General features: G+C 40.8%; 1 protein-coding gene across 3 annotated transcripts in view; it reads right to left on the bottom strand.

Moving 5' to 3' along the window:
• The window catches only part of LOC115201131 (glutamate receptor ionotropic, delta-1), a 436,103-nt gene extending 425,959 nt beyond the window's left edge, over positions 1 to 10,144 (bottom strand). For all 3 annotated transcript variants that reach the window (XM_029764453.1, XM_029764454.1, XM_029764455.1), the window contains exons 1-2: positions 9,713 to 10,144; positions 3,189 to 3,344 (exon numbers count right to left, since the gene is read on the bottom strand). In XM_029764453.1, coding sequence (XP_029620313.1) covers positions 3,189 to 3,344; positions 9,713 to 9,794 — 238 coding nt within the window. In that variant the 5' untranslated portion in view covers positions 9,795 to 10,144. The remainder of the gene's footprint in view (positions 1 to 3,188; positions 3,345 to 9,712) is intronic.
• Between the last annotated feature and the right edge of the window lie 2,771 nt (positions 10,145 to 12,915).

The raw sequence follows: 12,915 nt of genomic DNA, 5'->3' as shown, positions 1-12,915 counted from the left end.
AATCAGATCAGATTGTGATGGTGTTTTTGCTGTGGGCCGAAAACACCATCCCACCTGAACAGGCTGAAGTAGTTTTTTTTAAGCTCTTACACTAAAAGGGCATTATTATAATTTTCACAATTTCAGAGTGTTATTCCTACCTTAGTGTGGAAATATCATTAAAAAAAAGGAAATTTCGTTTTTGACTGCACTGCCCCTTTAAGCAGCAGTTGTGCTTCTTCATTCCAGAAAAAAAGGTACAGGCAGATTCCAGCATACGGATGTTACATTTGTACGCAAAATCAAAACTTTAATGTCCCACAGAATGGACAAAATAAATAAATGAAACTTTTGATGTGTGTGTCTTGGGGGGAGTGTATACCAAAAAGAACGGACTTCTAAATATTGGCATGTCGGACAAATTAAGCAAATAAGAGGTTGTATGGATGTTACACGAAATGGACCAACTTTTTGCGGTGACTGAACTCATTAGCAAAGTCTGAGTTTGTAAGTGTCAGGTCAAAACATGGATAGACCATTTCGAAGAAAAGGCTTGGCTGAACACACAAAAAAAAACATAATTTTGAAAAGACTGTCATTAACATTATTACTTGAGAGGAAAAACAACTGTTATATATTGTACAACCTTCGTTATGTTACAGTCTGAAACAGAGGCTAATTTCTTGATCAACATCTACCATCATCACCAATACAACTCACTATGAAACAAGAAAGTTAGGCTATCTGTTTTGAAAGCAACATGTCTTTAAAGGCTGCCTCACAGTGGATAGCAATGATGTGTGGAAAATGGAGTCGAGTCCTGCTCGACTCAATACTTCCACCTAGCTTTCTATCCACAGAAGATACTGCTGCTCAACTATTTTGGGGAGCCTTAAGCCTTGTTCACTCTAATCACATTTTTGAGCATATCTGATGTTAAGAATTTTTTCCCCTGCAGTCTGCACAGCCAAAAACCACGTTGAATCAGATATTTCAAGCCACTTTCAAACCACCATCTTAAGTGGTTTGTGGTTTGCTTTCTTTCTTAAGTGGTTAAGTGGTTTGCTTTCAAGTGGGTTTTAGGCTGTTATTTGGCATATCTTGTTGCTTGCTAGCTACTCTGTTGACAGTTTGACAAGAATATGTGGTAGCTAACTAGCTTGTTAATTGTTTACAGACAAATTAATGGCCAGTGGTGTAGTGCTATGTTTTAAGGTGAGGGAGCGCCAAAAGAATATGTAAATTATGTCATAATTTCCTCAAACTTTGTACCTACAGGTGTAGCCAATTGAATAGCCTATAATTATAGATTATACATCAAATAAATCCTCCAATTGCAACGTCTGCCTATTCAACTGTTTTTTTTTATTACTGTTTCGTGAGCATATTAGTGCCGATGGTTTTAACAAACTATTAGCCTTTCTTGTATTTTGTTTCAATCAAATCATACACTGTATACTGCCTAGTGGCACGCTCTGTTGCATTTTGGCGCATTATATTTTTTGTACAATTTAAAATATATATACAGTACCAGTCAAAAGCTTGGACACACCTACATATTCAAGGGTTTTTCTTTATTGTTACTGTTTTCTACATTGTAGAATAATACTGAAGACATATGTGGGAACTCCTTCAAGACTGTTGGAAAAGCATTCCAGGTGACGCTGGTTGAGAGAATGCCAAGAGTGTTCAAAGCTGTCATCAAGGCAAAGGGTGGCTACTTTGAAGAATCAGAAATATAAAATATATTTTGATTTGTTTAACACTTGTTTAGTTATAACATGATTCCATATGTGTTATTTCATCATTTTGATGTCTTCAATATTATTCTACAATGTAGACCATCCTAAAATCTACAAAACATTAGGAACACCTTCCTCAATTCATCGGGGCATGGACTCACTCTATAAGGTGTCAAAAACGATCCACAGGGATACTGGCCCAGGTTGACTCCAATGCTTCCCACAGTTGTTTCAAGTTGGCTGGATGTCCTTTGGGTAGTGGACCATTCATAATACACATGGGAAACTGTTGAGCGTAAAAGCCAACATAGCCAACATAACATGCAAAACATCCATGACATAGACTGACCATATGAATCCAGTTGAACACTATGACCCATTATTGATTCACTTGTTAAATCCACTTCAATCAGTGTAGATGAAGGGGAGGAGACAGGTTAAGGATCTTTAAGCCTTGAGACACGGATTGTGTATGTGTGCCATTCATAGGGCGAACGGGCAAGACAAAATATTTAAGTGACTTTGAACGGGGTATGGTAGTATGTGCCAGTTGCACTGGTTTGAATGTGTCAAGAATTGCAACGCTGCTGGGTTTTTCACACTCAACAGTTTCCCATGTGTATCTAGAATGGTCCACCACCCGAAGGACATCCAGCCAACTTGACAGAACTGTGGGAAGCATTGGAGTCAGCATGGGCCAGCATCCCTGTGGAACGCTTTCGACACCTTGCAGAGTCCATGCCCAGACAAATTGAGGCTGTTCTGAGGGCAAAAGTGATGCAACTCAATATTAGGAAGGTGTTCCTAATGTTTTGTACACACAGTGTACATATTTATTTGGTTTGTCATTCAATAATTTTTTATGGAATTTTTGTGGTAATTAAAATATAACTTATTTAGAATTTATCAGAATTAAATCGTTTTGCCAACTCCGTGTAGCACTACACCCCTGGCTGTGTCTAGCCAAAAATGACTTGTTTTGAAAGTTGGGTCATCTTATCCTTTGAGGTTTTAGAAGTGTTTGTACACTATGATTATGAACATTCAAAGCAGCTTGGAAACTCCCATGGCAGGCATTGTTGTCACCTGAGCTTGCTACATAACTTCTGAGTGATAGGCAGCACAAGAACCACCACCAATCAGCCTACACCACTGCACACGCACCCGTTGTTACTATGACAACTAGCATAGCCACGTCAGCAAATGACTGCTTTCTGAACACACACAAATCCTACTTGGTCACTTGTAACTTGCTGCTTGGACAGTCAGTATTCCAAAACGGGCCTGCAGTGTAATCAAGGCTTAAGAGCTTCAAAGAGGAACAGGTGTTTCACTTTAAATGATCCTCTTCTCCTCTTAAAAAATAACTAGCCTACAAACTGCACTTGAGGTATAGTTATGCTACTAAGTAGCCTACTAACCAAATATGGCGAAAGGGGGGAGAAAAAATTCAATGGCATCCCTTACCTTCCTGGACCGCCTGGAAAGGGTTGTTCGCCTCGACAAGTTTTATGGAGTGTGTGATTTTCTCGCTCTGCAAAATGTCGTCGTTGAGACTGAGGTCTGAGATCGCCAGCTGGAAAACCTCGTCATCCCTCACTGCGTTCTCCTCGAATATGGCACCTGTTGAAAAGATGCAATTGTCAACATTGCAATATGTGTAGAGATGCATTGCAAAAACTAGGAGTGTATTGATTATGCCAAATCTGTTGCAAAACGTTTCGTAAAAATACAAAAAAATAAAAAAACAGAACAAAACGGGGAGGGACCTTCTTCTTTAAATTTGTATTGGCGGATCGCAACCAACTGAAAGATGAATACACCACCACCTACTCTACTGGATTGTGAGGCATGTCACGGCCTCCCTATTCATCAATTTCTCTTATCTAGCCCTGTGTTTCCGCCTACTGTTCTGGAGTGTGAATTCATTATACTTTGTGACACAAAAAGGGAAGGAAAAAAGAACAGGGAAGTAGGAAGAAAAATTGCCCTTCCAACTAACCCTACACCCATTAAAAACCTCACCATTATTCCACTACTTGGCCCTATCTGATCATACACCAGGCTGGGAGCCTGGGAGGACGGGACACTATCGTTCAACACAACTTGTAACTCTTCTGCAGTAAAATCTCGTACACCCAAGTACTTCTCTGCAACTGCCACCACAACATCTATTTCTGTGATTTACGTTAAATTTATGCAGTACAGTTGATAACCATGAATATGAACGCTAAGAAACCAACCTTACTGAAGCACCTATCACTCTCTATTGGCTTCAGCTTACACACTCTTAGTATCCCTCGCCATGGACTCATCTTCCTCTACTATTCACTTCACTGCCTCAGCATACGAGACCTTCTGTACTACTCAGATCCTAGCAACCTCAACCTGCCATTCTCTCACCGGACACTTCTGATCTCCAGCACCATGGGTACCCTTACAGTTAACACAGAACTTTTCCCACCGATACTACACATTCATTTGTCTGTGTGCCATCCTGCACACTTCTCACATCTAAAAATCTCCCTCCTACATATTGCTGCAACATGACCATAAACTTGGCACCTAAAACACCATAATGGGTTCGGGACAAAAGCTCTCACTGGATAACTGACACATCCTAACTTGACTTTGTAGGGTAAAGACTGCATTAAACTCAGCAGAACAGACAGTGTCTTCACTGTTTCACCACGTACTCCACCAGGTCTGCGTCCCACCAAACAGTGAGCGTCACAGACACCGGGAATCTTCCATTTCAGTTGATCTTCCTCACCACTTAGGGATAGCCCCCTTTTTTTCAATTTTCGCCTAAATGACATACCCAAATCTAACTGCATCTAGCTCAGGCCCTGAAACAAGGATATGCATAGTCTTAGAACCATTTGAAAGGAAACACTTTGAAGTTTGTGGAAATGTGAATTGAATGTAGGAGAATATAACACAATAGATCTGGTAGAAGAAAATACAAAGAAAAAAACAACCAGTCTTTTTCTAACACCATCTTTGAAATGCAACAGAAAGGTCATAGTTTTAGCCATAACTCTGGTTGTAATTCCGATAGTGTCCACAAGATGGCAGCAGTGTATGTGCAAAGTTTCAGATGGATAACTTGAAGTAAGAATGAACAACAAGACTTTTAGTGTAAAGTCCCCAGGTACATTTGGGCAAATCATGAGGGAGACATTCGCATTCATATTCCATTTTTCTGCCAGAATATGGTAAAATCTGTAAACTTTGCCTTTGATTTAGCTTTCTCAATTTTAGTCGCCATATTATAAGTTCAACAATTCGTTAACAACCAGTTTTCATAACTCTGAATATCCTTATAATTTTTGTCCAAAATGAAAAGGCATGCTGTTGTACAAGGTTAGTAGCTACATTTTACGACAAGTAAATTTTCTCTAAAATCTGTGATCTTGACATAACGCGCTGCATGATTTACAACTGTCCTGTCGACGAAACAGCGATCCTTATTAACGCCTCCCCAGTTATCACCCCTTTCAACTGTGTCCAGCTCCGGAGAGCAAAGCAAGTCACAGTTCTTGTCCCTAGAAGTGTGGTGGACGGAACAAATGCAACAAAAATCATTACGATTCAACTTCAAGTTACTTTCAATGACTCAACAGTCCCCAACGTCTTCTCCACCCAACCTGACACCGCATATGGATCAGTCAGAAGGCACAGATCTATTCTCACTCCAGAATCATCTTTGTCATCATTGGGACAAGGCTCATACTCGGCGCTCTTCACCGCAACCTGCCGCCACAGGTAATTCATCCTCACTCTTGTCATGTTACATTTCCGAGCTACCAGAGTATTTAAAAAAAAAATAATTGTACATGATGCCAATCTTCCTCACCACACCACTTCCCTCTACACTCAGCTCCATTACCTCTTCCTCGTTTTCCAAAAATGTCCACATCTCCATGTTCTTTCTGCTCCTTTATCCGCTGTAGTAGCAAACTGTTCTTGGTTCTTGTATCTTGGATTTGCCGCCATGTCGCGTCGACTAAAAAAGCTCTACCAGTCGCCAGTACTCCCCTTCCCAGGGAGGGACCTACCTGAATGTGTCCAATAGAAACTCTCCTTTTCGTTGCAAAACAGGACAGGATGTTTTACAACTGTTTGGACAAATGATTACACCCTAGACCAACACAGGCAGTTGCGTTTCAGTTTCAGAGAAATCTCATTCACCTGACACTTCCACCTATGTGCAATTACCCTGGGTAAGAGGTTAGTTTCAGAGCAACCATTACAAAAGTAGGCCCTATTGTCTAGGATACAATTAGTCAAGAAATGGATGACATGACATTATTTTCTCTTAGGATGTAGGTTTTCAATGATCCTTATTAGCATTATAAGGAAAGGTTAGTGGATTTACAGTGAGTGGGTGGATGCCAGATCAAGACTTTTCACTTTTCCTGCCTGTCAATCTGGCACATGATGGTTGGTTACACGCAATATATATATTTTTCCCCCTGCACATTCATTTCAGCACCATGGAGAGCAAGAAGGTTGTAGGCCTACATAGACTCTCTCTGCCCCAGCTACTGGGCCCAGTTTTTCAAAAGTTATCTGATCGGATTTCGGCAATCGGGTAGGATAAAATGCATAAAATAGAATGAATAGAACATGGCATCATTGACTTTAATTGGGAAGCCCATTATATTCATTCTATGCTACACATTTAATCCGATTCGACTGCCAAAATCCGATCAAATAACTTTTGAAAAACTGGGCCTTGATTGAAGATGTGCTTTAACCACATATCTAGGACCAGATTATCCGAACCCTATTCATTATTTTACCATTGGGAGATGGGGGGGGGCTTATTGTTCATGTATCTGTGGTTAGGGGCAACTTCTACTCACTCCTCAGCTTGTTACACTGTAAAAAAAAAATCCTGTTGTTTTGATGGTAACTTACTGGCGGTGTAAGTTACTGTAAAAAAGGTACATGGGCCACCATTTTTTAACAGTAATTTACAGGTAACTGGCTGCCAATAGCCAGTTACCATAAAAACAATCCGATTTTTTTTTACACTTTACTGTAGATATGGGCCGCGCTTCACAAGAGCTCTGGAAAAGAGCGTCTGCTAAATTACTAAAATGTAAATGTAAAATAACCTCGCCTACTTTATGGTAGAACTGCCTAGACTTTACCATCCATTCAAGTTTCCTGGAGTTGTTTGTTGATAGGCTACATTATCAATCATCTGAAGTCAATTATTGTAAGCAGCGTTCAGATTGGATAAAGTAGCCTAGATGTATGACGGATGTGTCGTATTTTGCAGGTGGTCAAGCGAATAGCCTTCCTTGATGTATAACTGGTGTGTTCATCTTATTTAGCATTGTATCAGAATAGCGCATCTGCCTTCTCTATTTGTCGGTGAGAACAGATTAGATTCCTGTGTTTCGAGATCGCCTTTCATTGCAGGGCTGGATAACCAGCGCCTCTATATCGCCCCATCACCCCATTCCACGTCAGGTGTCCAACTCATTGGACATACCTATTTCTCCTTTGCATAAGGAACAGCTTCAGCTTTTGGCCAGAAGGATAACTTGAAGAGGAGAGGAAATGAGAGGAGGGTGAAATGATATAGCAATAAGGTAGCGGCAAACGTAATATTCTCTAGGCTATTGGTCCCACTTTACGCACATTTACACAGATAGTCCTTACCCGTTTGATATCAGGAGTTGGACCATACCCATTAGGCCTAACATTCAGATATTGAACATCTAATATATTCACACCTAGAAGGAGGGACTAAGCAAAACAAATGCCACAGAGACGGCAAACCAACGATTGGACGAGACAGTCCAAGTCCCTGACCTGTTCACCGGACGTGCTTGTTGCAACCTCGACAACTACAATGATTATTATTATTTGACCATGCTGGTCATTTATGAACATTTTAACATCTTGACCATGTTCTGTTATAATATCCACCCGGCACAGCCAGAAGAGGACTGGCCACCCCTCATAGCCTGGTTCCTCTCTAGGTTTCTTCCTAGGTTTTTGGCCTTTCTAGGGAGTTTTTCCTAGGGAGTTTTCCCTAGCCACCGTGCCTCTTTCACATGCATTGCTTGCTGTTTGGGGTTTTAGGCTGGGTTTCTGTACAGCACTTTGAGATTTCAGCTGATATATGAAGGGCTATATAAATAAATTTGATTTGATTTGATTTGATTTGACAGATCCTCGCGAAAAGGTTTAGACCGGAATGGAACTCTGTGGGCCGTCTTTTGGTGGGCCGTCTTTTGGTTTCCAAGTCAGACCATCGTTGATTTGAGGGCTCTCCAGAGTTTTTGTGCATGCAGCACCAGACTGGCTATGAACAACGAATATTTGAACCGCATGCGTCAAGCAAGCCTTAAAACGAGAATCCATTGTATTCGAACGTAATGGTGTACCACACTTCAACCTCACCCATTAAGACAATTCCATATGAAGTTAATCAGAAAGAGGATTGATTGTTTAAAACATGTTTAGTATATAGCCTACGCAGCATACTCAAGGGTAAAGCTTGATAATGGCTTTGCACTCCAAGCCTTTTCTATCAAGATCCCGATACAATCACATTGGATTCCGAGAGAACAACATTTTCCAAAACACATCAAAACCTTAACGGGCATGGAATTAACGTTTTAAAAACATTAGAATAACCAAATCCAGACAAAAAGCCCTGGTTTCGACATTGATGATGGGGGTGACAAAAGTGCAACGTAACCAACAAGTCCGAATGGCTACATTAGAATGATTACAATTTGCTTCAAACCTGGTTTGTTAGTGATGTTTTATATTACGGTAAGGCCGACAAAGTACAAATGCCATCGACGATAATGCATCCAATAGCCTTTGCATGTTTTAGTTATAAACCCCCGCAACAGCCTAAATGCCTAAACTACTGTCTCAAATGTAAGATGCTTCAGCTGTTATCGTGCTGGATGGCTTCATTTCAACATATTAACTGTTGATCACTGCAGCACTATTGGATACTTAACATGCAAAGGTTTTGATGTAAAATTAAACAACAATTGATTGTTTTTCTGCTACGGTCTGTGTGTGTGTGTGTGTGTGTGTGTGTGTGTGTGTTTGTACGTGCATGCTTGCTTGCTTGCATACATGCGTGTTTGCATTAGTTGTCTTTGATCAAACAAATGGCATTAAACACATGCCAGTGACATTATTTAGAAATACAATATTCTAGTTATTCGTATTGACTCCCTCCATCTCCCCCGCCGCGGACATAAGTTGTTTTAGCAAAATGTAAATTTATGTCAGATAAAATACATTTGGCAAATCTGACATATTACACACCCAAATTCACCAAACAGAATACACTGGCATCTATTCTAATGTTGGATTAGGACATACGGGTTTAGTATTTGTCTCTTTGTCATTTATTTCCTTCGCGGGCGTTTAACATTTCGCTCACGTTCAATTCAAAGTTCATGCTTATAGATGCGGAGGGGGAGGAGGGGATGGGCAAATCCTCTAAAAACACACGTTGGTTCAGTCCGTCTGATCTAAGCAAATTAGTTCCATCTTGCTTTGGTTTTGTGGTGTGAATTACAATATATTTACAATATTGTCTATTCACATGATTTCGGGAAAAGACACATTGGTGGTGCACTTTTCCAGAGACTTTCAGTCAAGCATTTGCAAAGCCATTCATAAGCTATTGTATAATAGGCAACGCAAACGGACAATTTAATCTGACCATGGCCTCATGGTTTAGAATTCAAATGATGCTGTAAAATTGCCACAGCTCCAGGGATGGGGCAACGCTATTCACCAGAACTACATATCATCATCGTTTATACGGTATTTAGTTGTAACTCGCTATTCATACTAACACATTCATCCTTATGCCTTCCTAAATGTATCTTACATTTAAACAACAAAAAGAGCACTGTTTTATTCTACGCACTAAGGGGGTTTATATCACACCTCCGCGTTTGCACCCCGTGTCCCCTGCACAAGCTCCTTACCGATGTGAATGATGGAGTCCGCGCTCGCCACTGAATTGCATTGCAATATCCATAAGGAAAGGCATATTATCAGCAATTCCATCTCCGGTTTTGGCGAAAGCAGCTCATCCACCGTCCCTCGTATGTCGGACAAATCCAAATAAGCAACAGTGCATGAACCAGTTGTTCAGACTGTGAATAAAAGCCGAAAACAAAACTATAAGGAAGGAGGAAAAATGTCAAGGGGTTTCCTGGGGATAGAATAAGTAAGTGCAAGGGAGGTGGCGGTTGGGCAGAAAAGGCAGGGAAATACTCGGCTTTTCGGTAAGGAAGGCTGAGAATCCAGCGCGCTCTGCGGCTCTCGCTCTATCCAGCGCTCGCGGAGTCTGAGACATATCAAACTGCAAACTGCGGAGGAGGGACACCCCCCACGCGCTCTCTCGACAGCTCTCTCTCTCGATTTTCTCGACCCACGTGACTGCAGAGACTCTATCTACAACGCTAAGCTGCCCGGAGAAGACAGGGAGAGATGGAATCCGAGCAAGCCGGAGACGGCGACGGCGATCAAGACATGCCCCTGAGGCTCGGTCTGTCAGCGAACGCACATTACCATGGACGGGAACCTGGAAAACCAAAGAAAATCCGACATTAAAAACACATGGATGGCGCGCAAAACAGACTTGCATTGCAGTGTAAGTAATCGCACCGGGCGCATAACTTCCGATGTATAGTTAACTCTCATAACAGAACTATCCATTGCTATTATCGAATGACATAACTAGATTGGTGCATGATAACCTGTAGCAGTGGTGATGACACAAGTAGGATATAGCGCGCGGAAAGGTCTGTGTATGTGTGCGTAAAACCTTTCCACACGTACAGGTTTATGGGGACCATTTAAAGCGTTGAAACGCCCCAGTTATATGTGGAAATGGACTAAATGGCATTAATCGGAAAGAACTGACGTGGAGAGGACTGTTTCTACTAAAGCTGTCTGCTTGGAGAGAAGGCGCGAGTGCATGTGCTGCTGGGGAGGGGATACCTGCGAGGTAGTTTGGACATAGAGGTTAGACGGCTGGGTAGAGAGCACATCTATCATGGTTTGATACAGGAGCTCTAGTAGGTCGGTTAGCCCACTGTCTTAGGGATTTTTTTGTAACGATCTTTTCTGTATTGTAGGCTATTTTCTGACAACTGATTCCAGTTTCTCTGCTACTGATCGTGGACAGTGTTGTAACAATAGCCAACAATCCATATCAATTATACTTGGATACATTCATTATCAAATATTAAATGTTGTTTCCAATAGGTGTACTAATGCCTTGTACCCAACTGTTCATGCATGATGGAAATTGACTTATCGAACCTCTCATAATTTATGGAGAGACTGCATACATGGACATGGATCCAAGTGACATCATTATGTTCTTCTATTTGCTGGACTACCAGGTTTATAGTACATGTTGATAATGTAGAGGACTGAAGAAGGAAGACGACATCTCGAAACTCCAAAATCGACTGAACTTTGTGGGTTGTTTTTTTTTCAGATGACAGTGGTACGTTTCAGATAAGAAATCTTCATACAAGAGATGCAACTATAATATTCTTAATCTTACAATTAAAGGATATTTCTTGCGATTGAATATGAGACGGAAATTTCCCTTAATTGTTTGGCTAAGTCTGTTTTTATCACGGAGAGATTTCAGCACAAAGGATCCATGGACAGCTCCGGACTACTCCTCGTCCTATGATGCGCTCAATGTCAGATCATTCATGTAGCCAGCCGCGCTTAGACATACACCTACGGTATGGTATAATAATAATGATAGTAGTAATAATACTTATTTTGTCCCTGTAACTGTATGAACGTACGATGTAATTATGGCTTGTAATGAATAGATAATGTTTTTTTGGTAAAAAGGCTATTCAATATCCGTCTGAAAACATATTTGACTGCTTATAGCAGGATTGGGCCAGAGGCACATGCAGTGAATTGGGATTTAATGTCAATTGGCGTTCACGGAGAGGAAAGCGCGCCCGCAGCTAGACTCTGGTAACAAGTGGTTGCTGCAGCTTGAGCTCTCTCCCAAGATGAAAAAGGTGTGAGGGCAAGAGAAAACACGGATTTTCTTAGAAATTACATGAGGCTGATAGAGCACCGTGTCGTAGCCTATAGATAGTTCAGAATAGATGGTGAACCGAACCACACAATAAGAAAATAACTGAATTACATACAAAACGCAGTTGTCAAGCATGCCACCAGTGTAGACCAAGTAAAATGCAAGGACATAATTTTCATGAAAACAATACATGTAGGCTACAATTGTGTTACAATATAAAATAAAATAACATTTTGTAGCCAGTGTTGTGAGCATTTGAGTATTTTATCCTCGGTTCAACTAGCAGGTCCAATGCAGCAGTTGTTATCTCAATATCAAATAATTTATGGGTAACAACAATGAACTACCTTACTGTGATTGTTTTCAGTTAATGGTCTCAAGCTAAAATGTGACAACGACTGTCTGGGATTGCTCTAAGTGGGGAGGGGGAAACTGAAAACGAGCTATTATTGGCAGAGAGGTTTGGAAAGCTAAATGAACCAATTTACTGACAACACTCCATCCCACCAAAACAGACTGGATTTCAGGGGGTATTTTCAAACAGCTCTTACACTAAAAGGGCATTATCATCATTTACACAATTTCACAGTATTAATCCAACCTCAGTGTGGATATATACACTGAGTGTACAAAACATGAAGAACATCAGCTCTTTCCATGACATAGACTGACAATGTGAATCCAGATGAAAGCTATGATCCCTTATTGATCTCACTTGTTCAATTCACTTAAAATCAGTGTAGATGAAGGGGAAGAGACAGGGATTTTGTAAGCCTTGAGTCAATTGAGACATGGATTGTGTATGTGTGCCATTCAGAGGGTGAATGGGTAAGGAGGGGGGTGCAACTCAATATAAGGAAGGTGTTCCTAATGTTTGGTATACTCAGTGTATATAAAACACAGGGAAATCACGTTTCTACTGCAATGGGCCTTTAAAGAAACCTCCAGCAGTCTAGCCAGTAATTGAGGTTGCAAATTGCCCATCTGTGAAGTCCCATATGTGCAACAAACAAATTGCATTTCCTTATACATTGTCAAGAACTGTCAATATTTCCGATGCTAAGAAGCAATGAAACCAGTAATGAAGTATTAATCCATTCTGAC

This window comes from Salmo trutta, chromosome 10, assembly GCF_901001165.1.
Source record: "Salmo trutta chromosome 10, fSalTru1.1, whole genome shotgun sequence".
NCBI lineage: Eukaryota > Metazoa > Chordata > Actinopteri > Salmoniformes > Salmonidae > Salmo > Salmo trutta.
Note: the sequence above shows the minus strand (reverse complement) of the source record. Positions and strands in the feature narration are given on the sequence as shown.